At 40.8% G+C, this 17442-nt stretch overlaps 1 protein-coding gene across 3 annotated transcripts in view; it reads right to left on the reverse strand.

The window, feature by feature from the left end:
• Positions 1 to 17172, reverse strand: part of PCSK1 (proprotein convertase subtilisin/kexin type 1) — a 41799-nt gene extending 24627 nt beyond the window's left edge. For 2 of the 3 annotated variants that reach the window (XM_073888383.1, XM_025866601.2), the window contains exons 1-6: positions 16774 to 17172; positions 13853 to 13957; positions 10474 to 10584; positions 7911 to 8057; positions 6517 to 6593; positions 1151 to 1239 (exon numbers count right to left, since the gene is read on the reverse strand). In XM_073888383.1, coding sequence (XP_073744484.1) covers positions 1151 to 1239; positions 6517 to 6593; positions 7911 to 8057; positions 10474 to 10584; positions 13853 to 13957; positions 16774 to 16953 — 709 coding nt within the window. In that variant the 5' untranslated portion in view covers positions 16954 to 17172. Of the gene's footprint in view, positions 1 to 1150; positions 1240 to 6516; positions 6594 to 7910; positions 8058 to 10473; positions 10585 to 13852; positions 13958 to 15200; positions 15238 to 16773 lie in introns of those variants that run through there. The other variant, XM_073888381.1, reaches the window with a different exon arrangement.
• Positions 17173 to 17442: the final 270 nt, after the last annotated feature.

The raw sequence follows: 17442 nt of genomic DNA on the forward strand, positions 1-17442 counted from the left end.
TTAAAAGGAAGTCATCATCAAATTCAAGGTATACTTATGCAGAGTTTAAAGGAGCTTTACTGTCATTGGCATGTTCTACAGATGATCTTTTCTATTGTAGCTTGGAAAACAAACTAAGCTCAGAGTTGTTAGCATAACTGTGAAAGCCCAAGGTAGGGACAGTGAAAAGCGGAGAGACAATGATTATATTCTCTGTGAGCCCCTGCTGGTCCACCGTCCACCCATCCTCACAGGAACGTGGACTGCATCATTGGGTTCTCTTGCCTTCCCACTGGCATCAGTCAGCAGGAAGATGGCAGCAGGAGGCTGGGGGATGAGGGGAGAGCAAGATACTCATTCCCTGGGCTCCTCCTTGCCTAGAAGAAGCCCTGTTGCTGCATTCAGGGCCACAGCTCCTGTCCAGTGGTTCTCTCCTATGGCCCCAACTTTCTCCAGTTGCCACTGACCTCTCCTTCCCCTTGGTCCTTTAGGCCCAAAGGTGATTAACATCTGTCTTCACTTGTTGTTCCTTATTGGTTTCCCTTTACTCTTTTTTTTTTAAGTTTTTATTTTAATTCCAGTTAGTTAACATACAGTGTCATATTAGTTTCAGGTGTACCCTATAGTGATAATTTCCCTTAAGTCTTGTAAATAGTTCCTCTATTAAATTGCCCCAATGGAACTTAGTATGTTTCCCCACAAAGACACAGACTCTGAATCTGTGCTGTCAAAGATAACCTTTGGCTTCTTCATGTAACCAGTATGTATTCTCTTATTTTCTTAAGACAGTTATTTGCTATGAAATGAAGAATGACAGAATTGAGAGGCAGGGAAATTCTTTGCCTAAATTTACCTCCTCCTTCTGTTCCCTTAGCAAGCACTCGATAACAAACCCTTGTAAATTAGCACACAGAGAAAATTAGCTTTGGTTCAAAAGCTTTTCAACATTTCCATTTTTCTCCCCACAAAGATGTGTAGGCTATATTCAGCTATCATTTTTTAGGAATCCAGACCTATTGATTTGTTTGCAAATCACACTTAAATCCTGAAGCATATTTTACATGGAATTCATTTCTTCCTCTGGTTGTTGAAAGCCCCCTTTCCCCCCTTATTTACACCAGGTGATGCAAGACTCAAAGTTCACAACTCTAGGAGCAACCCTCTGCTTTACCTCCAACTTTGGAATTGTATGCAACTCCGACCCCACACTTGTGATTATTTGCTTGCATGGCAATTTCTCCTGCACATCTGGTCCCATGTCTGAAGATTAAAAATAGGAATTATAAAACATAAATGAGGGCAAGCTGTCATTTGCACATGAATCCTTGGTATGTGGCCACGCCAACTTTTTGTCAGCCTTGTTGCCAGTTCCCTGCCCATCAGTATTAGATGAAGTGTAGGTGTCAGATGATACAGGTACCGGAGCCAAAGTATGTGATTCACCTTCCAGCTTCTGCCACTGACTAGTGGTGTGACGTTGGGTAAGTTATCTGTCCTCAACGGTTTTGTGGCAACATATGAGATATTGCATGTAGGGCACTTAGAGTGGCGGCTGGTATCATGATAGAACTCGGGAAGTGTTAGCTGTGGATACTGTCATGAGCAGCTCTGACACTTTCTGAAGCCGTTTCAAAGAAATGACGTCTGCTCCATATATGTTTTGGTGAAGTTGCTCCTCACTCCCTGTCTGGTGACTTCCTTGGATTAGGTTATCCTAGACCAATCCTAGTAGGATAAGTAGAACAGAATTCTCTCAAGCCCTCTTGCCCTCCTCTAACCATCCTCCACCAAACTAAAGCAACTGAGGGTTTGCTGGTACCAAGGAGAGTTTGAGATTTTAGCTGGTTAATTGGGAAACCAGGGTCGTCCTGCAACTCTGACTGGGGCCAGAAGCCTGAACAAGACTGGTTTTGCCATCAGGCAAAGAGGGTAATTTATGATTTCAGAGTATCTGGAGGGAAAAGTCCATCTCAAACAGAGCAGAGTCCACCATTCAAGCATCAATTCTGAAAATCTGAGGATAATAATCTTTTCCCACCCTCACCCCCCCCAACCTTAGGAGGGTCAATAAGTCAAGAGAACTTTAATGTGAATTTATTTCATGATTTCATTCCATTGTGGAAGCCCCTGAGAGCCGTGGAGAGGCTGTTGGTGTTTTGGAGGAGCTGACATAGGAAAGAGGGGAAGAGTTAGTTCTGAGCAACACTGTCAGCCACCTAGTTTTAGACATCACTACACTAGACATCTATTAATTTAGCCCAGCAGGGAATATACAAATGCTAAATTGACTATCCAAAATGATTCCTTTTCACTTCTCTCTCTCTCTTTTTTTTTTCCTGAAGTACCAAAGATGATTTCTTGGTCACCTTTTACTAAAGGATGTTTCTGTTTTTTCATGTTAATACTGGAGAGGAATCCTAAGTCAGAACAATATAATTATCTTTAATTCAAAGTCTTTCCTAATGCAGCAGACATCTGCTGCTTCTTTTTTTCCTCCTAGCATTTTCTCCTCTAGGGAGGTAGCTTTTCCTCATTCCTTGTGAGTCTATCATGAGCCTCTTCTTCCCAGACAGCTTTCAAGGATTGTTGCATATTCTGGGGAAGAGAATTCTATTCTTTTTCTGGAATCTACAGCTTTAAGTTCCATGGGCCATGTGGATCTTGCTGCCAGGCAAGACTTTTTTTTTTTTTTTTTTTTTTTTTTTTTTTGAGAATGAAGCTAATTGGAGGCAAGTAGTTAAGAGATGGAGACGGTGATTGGGGTCCTAATCCTAAGAGTATATTATTTGAGCTCCTGGATCTTGGAATGCCTGAAGCTAGACCATCCCTTGGGTAATTTTTTTTTTAATCCCCATTTTACTTCATCTTTGAATTAGGATTCTCTCACTTGCAACCGAAGCTGCCCTGACCAACACACCCATTCTCTGAGAATTGTGTGCACATCGAACACGTAGAGAGAACCTTATGCTTCCTTGATGGATTAACTCTCTTTGCTTTTGTAGAAGGAGAAACTGAGTTGTCCCGCTCTGGAAACTGTGTTCCCAGAAGTCACCACCACCTGTATTTCCATGTACACAGGACAGGAGATAGGGCCAGGATAGCAGAATCTCCAGCTTGAGCCAATAGAATCAAACTGTTGGCAGACTTTCCCAGCACAGCACCTCTGTCCTAAGAATGATGCAATGTGACACTGCCTATGATTTCTCTCTCTTTACATATTGAAAATTATTTTCTTGAAAGGTACAGTAGGATCATGGTACAAAAAAGATTGATATTTTTTCCCTCCTCTTAACCGTCACTTCCCACCTCCACACCTTGAGAAAAACGGAAGGCTTTATCAAAGTGGTACTATGTCATTCTTTGTAGACCTGCAGCTTTTTTTCTTTCCTTAAATTAATCTCTGAGATAAAAGAACCCTTTATTATCTTAGAACAATGGTAGTAACTGGCATTTAAACAAATTGATTTTTTAAAAATTTTTCCACAAGATAGTTTAAAGACTACTATTATCCTAGTTAAAATACCCCTGCCACACATGTTATTTAATAGAAAGATAATCTGTAATCGGTATTGAAATTCTGAATATAGATTCATGCCAGCTTAATAGTAAGAGTTACCTGCTCTTTTGAGATTTTATTATTTAGTGATTCCTCTTTTGATTTGCAGAGGACAATTCAAATGCAGCTCCTATTAATCTCATTTACATGGTAATAACAAACAACACAGAAGCAACATAGATAGTTTGGGGAGATAATGCCCTTGGAATTGGGAGATAATAGTCTCTAACTGCTATAAAGTCCAAGACAAAATGGAGCCATTCATTTTCTAAACCTAAGGGATTTATTTCTGACAACATGCTAGAAGGGCAACACTATTTTTTATTATACCTTTTGATAAATGATAGAGATGCTACCTTTTTGGTTGACAGTCAAGAGGACCCTGAGAGGTAGTTACTTATTGTGTAATTTTCAAACAGCAGATTCTGTATTGGCTCAGAAAATTGACTTGTCTCTGTCTCTGCTCCTCTCAGATGGTATTATTCTTGTCATGTTGATTTTTACCGTAAGTCGACCTATCTTAGTTGCTAAATGTGAAGCCTTGATGATGATGATGCTCATCATCATAGCAAATACATTGCAGACACTATACAAGCCAATTACATATATAAACTCATTTAATCCCCATAATAACCCAACGAAGTAGCTACTGTTATTATTCTTTTTTAATAGATGATAAAACTGAGGCACAAAAGCAGTTAAATAATTTGTGCAAGGTCACCCAGCTGTTAAGTGGCAGAGCTAATATTTAATCTAAATCTAGCTGCAAAGCTTATACTCTTAGCTGTTTGGCTGTGTCACGTTAACTCTACACTATGTGGGAGGTCCATGGCAGGCTATGCTCTGGAAACTCAGAGTTTTCAGGCACAAAATAAGTACCATTATATAGGCTACTTCTTTGAAGGCTTTGGAGCTCTGTGAATTGGGGAAAATGTGGCTACTGAATTGGCTATCCAGTCTTATGAATGCTGGATAGAAGACTCCTCCTTTTGGGGGGAACAAAAAGGGAAATCTGAGTCCCCTCTTCTCATGAGTAGAGAACCTCTAGAGAATATCATTTTACCAAGTATTTGGCTATCAAGCAGCCACTACACAATTTATCATCCACATTGCATCCTGGGGCCCCACCTAGAGGACACTGCCTAGGAAGAAGGCTAGCACCTCCAGCTAACAGTCTCCTCAGCTGCACTCATATGGCTGAGAGCAGATTTCTCTTTTGGTCTTGACCAAGGAGGTGGAATAAGAGTTGTCATTTTTACTTTATTCTAACTTCTTAGAATAAAGTGCACCTTTTGTCCAAGAACTTATTGCCCATTTCCTTAGGAAGTTCCGTTTAGGAGGGTAGAGAGCAAGTGCATTATCATCCATTTTAAGAGACAAAATGAAAAATAGAGGCAGAGAGAGTTAAGTGATTTCTTCAAGGTCACCTTCTATACTGATAACTGGCAAAGCCATGACTACCAGCCAGGATAACATTACAAGGTCATGCTCCAAAAGAGCACATAGTCCTCCTGGCCCTGCACTGCCTTGACTTAGAAATATGACTGAAGATTTGTCTGGGGCTCCTGTCATAAGTTCCTGAGATATCTAACTTTCCTCCAAGTGTACCCCCTGGTGGTTCTCGTTGTACTGTTACTGGAATATTCTAACTTCTAGGCATTGTTTGTAGTTAACCCCTTTAAGAAATAAGCCCTAGAAGTAAATGGTACTGAAAGAGGCAGTATCTTGGAACCATCCCCAAGCCTCCCCTTCTCCCCAAGGAGGAAATATACACCCAGAGGTTGAGGCTAAGTGCATGAGCCTCAGCTCTCTTCCTGGTGTTTGTTGGCCTTCTGGAGAGGGGACCTGTCCAAAGAAACAACTTTAGGTCAGCATTACTGCACCAGCCACATAGGAATTCTGAGTGAGAATAAGAGAGAAAGGAAGAGGGAAAGAGGGAAAAAGAGGGCAAGAGAGGGAGAATTCAATTGACCCAAGTTGGGTAATAGTCCAAGAGAGAAAAAGCCACACAGAGAGAAAATTAACCCCTTTATGTAGAATCTTTCCATTCCAATCGTAGCAACAAGGCCTCATTTTGCCTTTGCTTTGATCTATTTTGGCGCAAGTCTCTTCTGGGTGGAGCAAATGAAGAAGAAAGTACGGAAGTCTTCTTGAGGTTATGAGAGATGTTGCAAAAGAAGACTTCTGACATGGGTATGGACACTTGAGGCCATGTGGCTAGAGGGTGAAGTTTCTTTGCAGCTAGGAAAAAAGGTTAAGAAGTCTCTTGGCTCTGGCTCTTTATTTGGCCTCTTGCTTTGTCAGTTCTGGCTCTTGGCCTCCCTCATCACATTGTGGTTGCTAGGGAGAATTATTTTAGGAGTCAGAAGATACTCTTTTTCTCTTCCCTTTAGCTTTACAATACCCAGCAGAAACTCTGGGAGAGACTACGGACTCATCCAATGCCCCCAGAAAATGTGATGGATTTGAGGGCCAGGCCTCAGAGTACATCTCTGTTGCCTGGTAACTGGCCATACTTTGCTGAGGGAACTGGTGAGCATGGTTGTGGCCGCCAAAAGAAGTCATGGGGATTTGTTATCTTTGTCCTCTCTTTTTATTTCCACAACAAACATCAAATATGTTGCTAATAGGAAAGGATTCATAGACAAATTGGGGTTGGAGAAGATGGTCTGGAGGATTTTACTCTTTATAACCCAAATATTCTTTCTAAAGCTATAACTATTCAGTACCATTTGAAGTACCAATGAAGCATTTCATAACATAGAAAGAAAGCTTAATTAAAATATGACCCCATAAGCCAAAAGAAATACAGAAATAGAAGCACTGGTTTCTGCTTTAAAAGCAACAAAATATTGTGGTGTGGATGGTGTGCATGAAAACTTTTCTGAGAGCTGAAATGTGGATCATATTTATAGTGTAATTTTCTCAAATAAGATAAAAGCATTTTAAAGTACATATCCCCCCCATCCACATTTACTCACTTGTTCTCATTTGTGGGATCATAACGGGGAAATGGATCATGGTCATTATCGTTAAAATCATAACTAGCCTCTGGATCCTAAAGAGACAATAGAAATAACCCTGTAGCATCATTAAAAAAAAAAAGTAGCACTTCCCAAGCCTTCTGCCCCTACCCCCTCCAACCTGGCTGATAGCTCAGAAGTCTGCATTTCAGAGTTCCTGGCCCAGTGGCTGATCATTTATTATACCCATAAACCAGGCATAAATGATGTACCTAGGAAAGTGAGCAAGCATCCAATTCTCAGTAAATGTTACCAAACCTATATCTCTTGGAAGCTCATAGGATATTGGAACCAGAAGGAATCAGAGTTTACTTAGTTCGACCACCTCATTTTTTAAATGAGAAAACTGAGACCCAGAGAGGCTGAATGACTTAACTAAGCTCTAGAGCTAGTTAGCTACACTTGGACACTCATCTCTCACGGTTATGGGTGCAAATAAGTGACTGTGGGGTGGGGCTCAAGTCCACAGTGATCTCCTTCAGCCTTCCCCAGTTACACAAAATAAACATGTAATTTAATTAAAGAGAGTGTGCTTGAAATTGGAAGACAAGCTTCTAGGTCCCACCTCCTTTTCCAAACAGATTGTTATACTTACACATCTCCCACATAGGAGTTTTGTTACCAGTATGGTCTCTTCTCTACATTTTCCATATCTTTCAATAACTCCTACTTTCTACTAATCTTTTTATCTCTCCTTTTTCTTCCCTTATCTTTTGCTCTTTAGCTGGAGAATTTTGAAGGAATGGAAAAGATGACAGAAAGACAAGGGACGATCATAAAGATGAAACACTGATCTTAAGGCCTAAGATATCACGTAGTACTTAATAGACAATTAAGTAGTTTTCATCTACTTCTTTTCCATTCATAATAAACATTTCTTTTCTCAGCTTGCCATTTTTTACACTATGTGTGTACATTTGAATTTGCATGGAAGGACTCTCATTCAAATAATTTCACAATGTCAGAGATATTCACTTATAAAGGATGTGAAGAAGAAGACTGTGAAAATGAGCTCAGGCATTATTCTTGATTTGATTGCTTTAATGCCGCCAAATACTGAGTGATGTAGAGTCTGAATGGCTTTTAATAATTTAGCTGGTATAGGTGCCTCCCCCCTTCCTCAACACACATGCTTTTGTAAAATCCTTGGCTCCACTGAATTCTTTCAGTGCCCACTGATACAAAAAAAGTTCTTATGTGCTGGCAGGAGGGTAAGAGAAAGAGCAAAACCGTGGCCCATAATTCCTGGGGCCAACATCAGAGCAGTCTTCCACTTGAGAAAAGGAAAGCCTTAACAATGTGTCTTTGTAGACATCTCCCTAAGTTGTAGTCATGGGAGGGCCCAGACTCACATAATTTTCATAGATGTCTGTGTGATTCCACTCCAAGCCATCGTCCAGTACTGTGATAACAACTCCTTTGCCTGTGATGCCTTTTTGCCAAACAGGTATCACATGGAGATCCAGCTTGGGCAGGACTGCAGTCATTCTAGTATCTTGCTGGTAAAGAAAAACAAAGAATTGGTAAACTCATGATTTACTAGCTGCAAAATGAGAACTGAATCTCAAGTCTGGAGACCCATCTCCCCCCGCCCATCTCCCACCCCCCCAGGGTCACTCTACTTTTTAGAAGGAGGTGAAATAAACAACAAAGTTGATGGTAGAGCCAAGTGAATCATCGGAGTGCTATTCTTTTCCCAGTTGTTCTGATAGAAAATCACCTGAAACAATGAATCGCTCTGTGCCCCTTCTCACTGAGCTTCACGGCTTCTAAGAAGAAGTTTATCCCCAAGTTTCATTCATTTATAATGACACACTCAAGCTTTTTATCTACCAGAGTTTTATTTGGTGTTGCATATTCCCATCTCTCCCAAATCCTGAGCTGCCCTTGCCACACTGAACCTACTTTATATTGTCTGGTTCATAGTCATTCATGAATGTTTTAATAACTTTTCAAAAAGCAGAACCTGGAATGTCTAGGAGGCTGCCATCTCACCAAGACTTGCAATTTAATTGCCTATTTCCAAGTATGAGTGATGTATTTTTTTTTTCAAGTATCAGTGATTTAGAGAGGAAGTATCTATGAGAGGAGATTTGGAGTTTTGCTTTTCAGATAGATTTTCTGATAGTTACAGTGTGTGGGACTATAAGTGAGAAGAGCTGGACAGCAAGGGAATAGAGAGATGAGCACATTTCCAAGCATTTGAGGGAGATGCTTTAGAAAAGTACCAGGTTTCTGGTGAAAGGGACAGTAAGAAATTTATAAATAATAACAGCCAAAAGTATCAGTGAATGAATTTCCCCTGGCTGATTCTTCTCAGAAAGAAGTAGGAGAAAACTTTTTTTTTTTTTAAGGATGTCTTCATCCACTTTAGAGAGAGCAAGCCCATGCAAGTGAGGGGAGGTGCAGAGGGAGAGAATCTCCAAGCAGACTCTCCGCTGGGCACAGAGTCCTACATAGGGCTGATCTCACAACCTGTAAGATCTTGACCTGAGCTGAATCCAAAAGTTGGACACTCAACCAACAGAGCCACCAAAGTGCCCCAGTAGGGGAAACCTCTTAAAAGAACTTACAAGGCCAACATGAAGCTAAATCACAGGAGGTTGGAACTACACATAGATTTTTGGCCAAAGCTAGAGAAGATCTCTATGTCAGTTGCAAGAACAATCACACAGTGTGGTGGTTAAGAGTATGACCTCTGGAGCCATGAATTATGGCCCTACCACTGGTAACCAGATGACTTTGGCAAGTTACTAAACTTGCCCATGTCTTTGTCTCTTCATCTGCTAAATGGGTATAATCATTGTATCTACAATATGATGTGAAAACTAAATGAGTTCATTCATGTCAAACACTTAGAATAGTATTTGACATACAGTCAATGCACAAATGTTAATGAGTCTCTTCTACTGCAATGAACAAGTATTGCCTAGGTTAAGAGAATGTCAGGAGGAATCGATCCCTTTTCCCATCCTTTATGCAACAAAGACGTCTAAGCCTTAGCTTATGGTTGTCATGAAAACTTATCTTTTATAGTATTCTCAACAAGAAAACACTTCTATCAACATGTATTACTGCCATAGAGCCTTAATATTAGAATGGAAGGGAGAACACTCTGCAGGCAAGAAGGGGCACTTAAAATTTCTCTACTCAGGGGGCTCTGGGTGGCTCAGTCAGTTAAGCATCTGCCTTCAGCTCAAGTTCAAGTCATGATCTCAGGGTCCTGGGATCGAGCCCCGTCTCAGGCTCCCTGCTCAGCAAGGAGTCTGCTTCTCCCTCTCCCTCTGACCCTCCTCCCCTCTTGTGCTCTCTCTCTCTCTCTCTCTCTCTCTCAAATAAATAAATAAATAAATAATCTTTTAAAAAAATTTCTCTACTCAACACCCACATACCAATGAGGATTTGGTATCCCTAAAAGTAAAACAGTTTGCAAGTCTAGACATCTGCTTGTAGATGTCTTTTGTCTCTCCTTGTGTTTCTTCCTTTAGTTTGGTTTAGAAATTCTCACTTTTAGCGTGTAAGAATTGCCACTCAGGGCTGTATATACTGCATCACGTTCACTGTGCCTTTTGGAGATTTAAAGGTTCTCAAGAATAACTGACCAAATGTGATTTTTGCCATGATTACTGTTTTGGAACTCTTAACTTGCAAGACATGATTCTTCTGCATTTGCTCCAGATAAGCTTAAGAGAAGAAAGTAACAATCCTTCTTCTCATAGAGGCTAAACATCTGTGTTTCAGACACTTTCACCTAGTAAAACAGGAGATCCAGATCATGGAAGATACCATCAGCCCTAATCTCCAGGTAACATAGCCCTCTACTGAATTATCTATCATTTAAGAAACAAAATCTATTTTGCAGATGTAACAAAGTAAATAGCCCACGTCCTATACAGTCCTTCTGTAAATACTTACCAAGTACCACTGCTGATTCCACATTGGATCATTGAAGAGATTTAGTGCTGAGTCTCTTAAAACTGAACGTTTACTTCTCTCTTTTTCATACTGTTGTTCAGCCCATATTACCTACAAGGAGTTTTATAGCAAGAAAATCAGCAGTCAGATAGTCACCTCTGTGTAACCATCTTCCCTCTAACTAGCTCCAGTACCCTCCCCATCAGAGTTGAGGCAGTTCAAAAATGTTTTCATTTGATTGCAGATCAAACTGGCAGCTCAGTGAGAAGAATGCATTGCCCACTGGGGAAATGAACATTTCCTCTATTACAGTAAACTGTACCTTTAGGGGGAAGGGAAGGGATCAGTGAAGTGATGATTCCCTCAAATTATTTACACTATGATTCCAGTGGAGGTAAAAGTTCAGCCTACTTTAATCAGCAAGTGGACCATAATACTGATTTTTTATTGCGGTCTGAGGGTTTTGTAGCAGAAAATTTGTCCATTTTCATGTAATGAGTCGACAAGCGAAGAGATTCCAGAGACTGCTGTTGTGGTGCTCTTACAGCTTAATTTCTCTTTCTTTACACACAAAAGGTAGAAACTGCAAATGTTCTGCCAGACAAGAAAGGTGCTGTGTCTTTGCAAATCTGAAACTCTGGCTCCCCTGTGCTTCAAGCTCCTGCTTAAGAGTATTTAATATGAGAAACAGATCCAGGGTGATGAATGAGTATTACTGACCATGCACACTTACCATTAATTTAGTCTCATGTATTATGCAAAGAGATCTGACAATACAAAAATTACCTTTCCCACATTTGTGGCATAATCCTATTATACTTGAGACCCTGAGAGGGTGAGGGACTGCCTTGTGGTTATATTCATTATGTAATAATACCATGCTCTTATTTCACTGAGCAACATGACTGTTTCTTACCTAAAACATATTCTCTCTGTTGTACACATGATGACAGTCCAGTGTCTGGTGGGATGTTGTTAATGTGAGAATACTCATGAGTCAGATCCAAAAATAAAAACTAAAAAATAATTTGTTGCTAAAGGATAAATCCATCCACTAAGACTGTCCTGAATTTTCAATTAGAAAATCTATGGCAAACCTATTATAAATATTGGGAGGGACTTGAAAGCTAGACATTAGTTGCTATAATTTATTTTTAAAGAGCCTGTAGGTTCAAGCTTAATTGTTTTGGCTTAAAATACCTCAATGCTTGTAATATACAACCTGTCATCTGAGTTGGTCTTTGGAAGCTGGCTGCTAGGGAACAAGTACTAATCTTTGATAGAGAGAGTCACTTACAGTTGGAGATTTTATTAACAGACTTGTAAAGATAGCCTATTGCAGCATTTCAGAAGGCTATTTTGAAAGAATATTATCCCCCATCAAAAAAAAAGAGCAATAAAATGAAAATCAAAAGAAATTTTTTAAAAAGGGAACATAAGAAGAGGCAGTCTGCCATCTGATCAGATAAACATTCAATTGTTGGAAACTGTTATGATTAATGTCATTAACTCCAAATCCCATATTAAGCTCTATAAGACCAGACCAAATGAATAGAGGAAATTAGTGGTATCTTTCTTTTGTGTATGTAATAGGTATCATGTACTTAAATGTAAATAATCCTTTTGATTTGGGAAGAGCATTAAAGATCATCTAGTCCAACTTTCCACTGCTAGCTTCTATGGGTTCTAGGATTTTTTCTAAAATAAATGAATCTGGGGATAACTTTTCATAAGATTATATGGATTCTTTTTTTTATGAAGTTATGTTGGAGATTAAATTCTTAGCCTTTCTTCATTATCACTTGAGATTTTTGCTCCAAAATCATCTATTAAAGAAATATCTGAAAATAGAACTGGGTCATTAGTTCACTTTAGTGAGATACTTGTAGTAATAATAACAGGTATTTCTCCACTCTGTCCAATTTTCTTCTGTGAAGATGAGAAGGGAGGTCAGTTTGACTTCCTTGTGCATTAGTGTCAGGCATGCATTTAGGCAGACAAGGAAATCTCTTGCTTTGCTCAAGGACTAAGCTTAGCCAGAGTCTTGGAAGTTGTCCTACTTTTCACAGCCCATACAATGAGTCATCTGCTTTGGGATGGCAAAAGGAAGATTTCACTGGACAAGAAACTTTTCAAGTAATCTTGAGCCTCTGATTTGGTCTCACACATCTAGCCACTAACCTGAGTAAAAGCTAGCTATGGGTGCCTAGGAGCCGTGGTTCGCTGTCCATGGTCCTGATATAGCGTTCTTTGCCTAGGTGTGGTGCCTGATAACCCAGGCCCAGTCATTCTCTACCCTGATAATTTGCCTTTTTATTCTTCCTTTTAAAATTCTATCAGTTTAAGAACAAAACAAATAGCAAATTATTTCACAGGGTTTATAAATTCCATGTACTTTCAATAGTTTTATCACCTTTCTGTCACTTATATTTTCTTTCTAGCAAGTTGAAAGGGTGTATCCTATCTCTCACAAAGCTTCCATAATTCTCTGGAGTGTCCTAGGCAACAGAAATCATGATAACAGAAAACAGGCCAGCCAGGATAAATTTCTACCAGTATGGCACATTCTTGAGAAAAGGCAACATTGTGTATGCAAATTTCAATACTCCCAATATAGTCACCATTTCTATTGATATGTTTGCTGATCTTGAAAACAGACTCCAAAAATCAATAGGTACACTAGATATACATTCAAATTGTCCTCACACTATTTACCTATATTCATTCTAGACATTTCCTGCTCTTGCCTAATCATTGAATATGTATACAAACCAGGGTAAAAAGAGATCTAATGCTTTCAGTGAAACAATACAATACTTATGGAAACATTTGGCTCATAAAGACATGGAATTAAAGCTCACTCATTAGCACTAGTTCCCCATATAACCAAACCACACAGAAATGGTAAAATGTGTTTTCAGTTATGCTGAAATTTATTAAAATCAATGTTCATATGTTAAATTTCTTTGGCATCCTCACATTGGACATTAAAGTGCTCATAAATAATAGGCATATAATAAAAGGTTGTTAATTGATTGTATTGGCAAATATTTTTATTAGAGCTGCAATTTAATTTTCAATATTCATTTTCATGTTCTTTGTCTCGATTTGTGAGCTAATATTTTAAACATATATTTTTACATAATATATAAAATTTATTTAACTTGGTCTATCCAGTCCAATCCAGTTATTATTATGTGCCTTGTGGTTATATTCCTATAGAATTATAACCCTATAGAAATAACAAGAAACACTACAGACAGATAATTGTGACCACAATAAAAAATAATCACATTTGCAAAGTGTTTTTTGCTCTTGTTGGAAATCATAAAGCAGATAAGTCAGGTTATTAGTTTGAAGACAAATGCACAACACTTACACGGTCATCATCAGATAATCTCTTAGTAATATGAAGGGCACTCCTTCGAGACCTTCGGGGATGGTTTTTATGTTTGAATAAGTAGTGATTTTCAAGTGATCCAATCTATAAAGGAAAAAATATTAAAAATCCACTTTATCCAAAATAAGTACATATGGGTTAGATTGAAACCCATGCAACTTAGAGACAGGCAATTTTTATTAAGCCCATTCTTTATGAGGAAGACACTGATAGAAGCCTTCGCTCTCTTGTCACTGTGTTAAGTAAGTTGAGCTTACATTATTATCACTTGGGCTCACTGTATACTTGGGGGCTAGTGATATCTCTTTTTCACAGATTTCAGGGGAACTAAATTTGTTTCTGTGTGACAATATTGTGTAGGTAGACAATTCTTTAAAAAAAAAATCCCACTTTATCCTGTCAGAGAAGAATAGTTTGTGGAAAGCTAGCAAACCCTTTGGGTACTCTATATGGTCAGGGTTACATTCAGCTAAAATGATTTGTCATTGTTATAAAATATAGCCATTGAAGCTATAGTGATAATTGTTATCAGCTACTAGTAGAGAACATTTGACTTTCCACTAATTCAAGGCGCTCCATACATGGAGCTGGGGAGAGGGAAAAGTAGCCCTAAGAAAAGATCATCAAGGTTTAGCTCTTCCTCTGTCAACTGGTTTTGCTTCTGGTCACCTCTCTAATTCTGTCTTTATCCTGAGGCCTTCAGGAGCTCAGGGTAGCTAAATTACTGCAAACAAAGGGAAAAATAAACAATCAAAGCACTATCAATCTTTTACAAAGAATAATTATTTTAAAAATGCTTGTTAGTAATGCCATTTTAGCTGGAAATGGCTAGAGAAAATATAGCACATGCAAATCATATGTAAATACAGATTTCCCCCCCACTATTTCTTAAAGTTTCTTGTGACCATTCCTTCCTTTCTTTGAAGATCCTACCAAGAATACTGATTTATTATTTTTTGGTTTGGGATTTGTGATTTTGAAAGCAATTCCCATAATGAATGGTCCAGGTTTGGAAATATGTCTGGGGCTAACAGGTGAGAAAAGAAAAAAGGGGTATTTTTGCTCTCTTATCCAATCTCTTTCCACACAGTTACCAGTGCTATTTAGCTGCCCAAAGGATATAGGATTAATTCCCCAGTTATTCCCTCCTTAGGACACACGAGATTTCCATGATGCCCACAGGAGCTACCATTGCAATTCCACCTACTGCTCACACTCTCCTCAGATCCCAACAATTCCTTGCAGTTTCTTCTAAGCTGCTTTCTTTGTATCTTCCTTGTTTCCTACCATCTGTTTTCTATGCCTTGAGTGCCTTCTACAATCTCACCATGTTCTCCTGGCAAACTTGACTCTTCTTCCTAACCCTCGGCAAATGTTTCCTCCCCTGGGCTGTCTTTTTTTCACTCCTCAATTCATGTCCCTCTTCAATCCCTCAATCAACAAATATTGAGAATCCAGGTGCAATTTCTATTACAGCAATTACATGCAATTCCAATTGTTTGTTACTAAACCAGTCTCCTCTAGATTCTTGATTCCTTGAAAGTTGCTTTTCCTCCCATTATTCCTCAGCCCCTAACACGGAGCCTGGCACAGAACAAAATCTGGGCAAAAGCAAAAAGTCTTGTTCGGCTCCTGGGACACGGAGAAGTCAATCTGCGTATTGTCTTTTCTGCTGGGCATTTTAAAGACAATTTGGCTGGTAAAGTTGGGGAATGAAGCCTCTGGCAAGGAGAGGTGTATTCCCCAGCGGATTCGATCTATGGAATCGCCAACGCCCACGGCGATTACTCATCCGTGACTTCAGCGGCATCTCTACAACCACCTCCAGAAAAAACGCGCCAAAATGTTTTACAACTCCCTCCTCCCCCGCTTTGAGGCACAGTTCCAAGGCAAGGGGCGAGGGCTTGATTCTGAGCCAAGGAAAAGGAAAGCTTAGATTAGAAATCACACCCCCTGGGGTTCCCCCCCCCCCGGGGAATCGCACACCTAACCTGTCACTCTAGTATTGCCTTAACGCCCTTACCCTCCCCCCAGCTATCTATTAAACCAGCTCTCCCTTGGACAGGCAAGTTTTTATCACAAGCTGAAACCCTCGGGGAAGCTATTAGGCATTTGGCTGAATAACAAGAAGGAAAGAAAACCTTTCCCCACAGTCATTTCGGCAGCTTGACCCTTCAGGGGGACTGACCCAGCAAAGTTGTGAAGCTCAGACTTTGCAAGTTCCCGGTGAAGACCCGAACCTCCCAGTAGAGGCGAGGGGAGTTGGTCCCGTGTCTTTCACCCACCTCTTCTCCCGGCCCCTCCCCAGGCCACTCCTCGGGCCCCCAGCCTCTGGGTCGTGAGTCCGGGCCTCTGGCGCTCTTCCAATGCCCTGGGCGTGCCCGAAAGGCCGCGGGCGAACATCACCAAGCCTATTTGACCCCTTGCATCAGGATTTAGATCTGATGCTGCCATATTGAAAAAAAAAAAAAAAAAAAAAAAGGAAACAGCCGGCTCCTGACGCAGAGACCAGCTGAGTCCCAGGGGACAGAGCGCAATGCCTCTCCCGGGGGCGCTTGGTTGGTAAGAGCCTGCGTGCATCTCAAGTTCGGCGAACAAGCGTGGAGGGATTTTTCTCCCAAACCACGCGGGAATGGATTTAAATGCCAAAGCGGACGACAGCAAGAATAAGCTTTACCCAGCTGCAGCGGCTTCGTTCTGCCTGGCTGCTTCCAGCCCAAACAATAAATAATGCAAGCCTTCTTTCTCCAAGCGCGCCAGGGGCGAGAGCTGCAGAAGCTTCTGCTCTTTGCCACGGGGCTCAGGAGAGTGCGACCTGGGGCTTCCACTTGGGAGATCGCGCGTCAGTCCCGCCAGTCCCCGTGGGCCCCAGAAAGTTTCTGGAAAGTGCAAACTCTTACCTGACCCAAAAGGTCATAGCCCAGCTCCTTCGCTATGGCCGAAGCTGCCTCCGGTCCCCCGGGGATCTCCGCCGCCCATTCATTTACAAACTGCCTCTTCGCTTTTACACTGTTCAGTGCACACCAAGCGCAAAAGAGAGCGAAAGCAGTACACTGCAGAGTCCAGGCTCTTCGCTCCATGGCTCACACACTCGCTTGCACACAAGTCGGAAGGAGATGGGGGAAAGAAGCAAGAAAAGAAGCAAGAAAGGAGAAAAGCCAGAAACACTAGCCCTTTTCACCCTCGGACTCTGGACCACTTCTCGCTCCCGGTGGCTCTGCTAAGAGATAGGAGGCGCGCGAGGAGAGGCTGGGCGGTGGCGAGCGCTCTTTGGTCTCCTGGCTGAGTGGAGCCCCAGCCCTTCCAAGCCGGAATGGAAATGAGTGTTTACACGTCAAATCGACGAAAGCCATCTCTTGACGTCAGATCTACCTGGACTAAGATCTGGATGGTATTCCCGGCGGGGTGGAGAAGCGGCTAAAATAAGCAGAGAAGGATTAAGGAAAGGAAGGAACCGTTTGCTGGGATCAGTTAAGTCGGCTCCCTGACTGACTGTAAATTCTGTAGCCATGAGAAACACCTTCACTTCTCAAAGAGAAGTGTCCCTATTTGAATATTACTACCAAGAA

This window comes from Callorhinus ursinus, unplaced genomic scaffold (assembly GCF_003265705.2).
Source record: "Callorhinus ursinus isolate GAN/ISIS: 27379988/994484 unplaced genomic scaffold, GSC_fseal_2.0 scaffold3, whole genome shotgun sequence".
In the NCBI taxonomy this organism is placed as follows: Eukaryota; Metazoa; Chordata; class Mammalia; order Carnivora; family Otariidae; genus Callorhinus; species Callorhinus ursinus.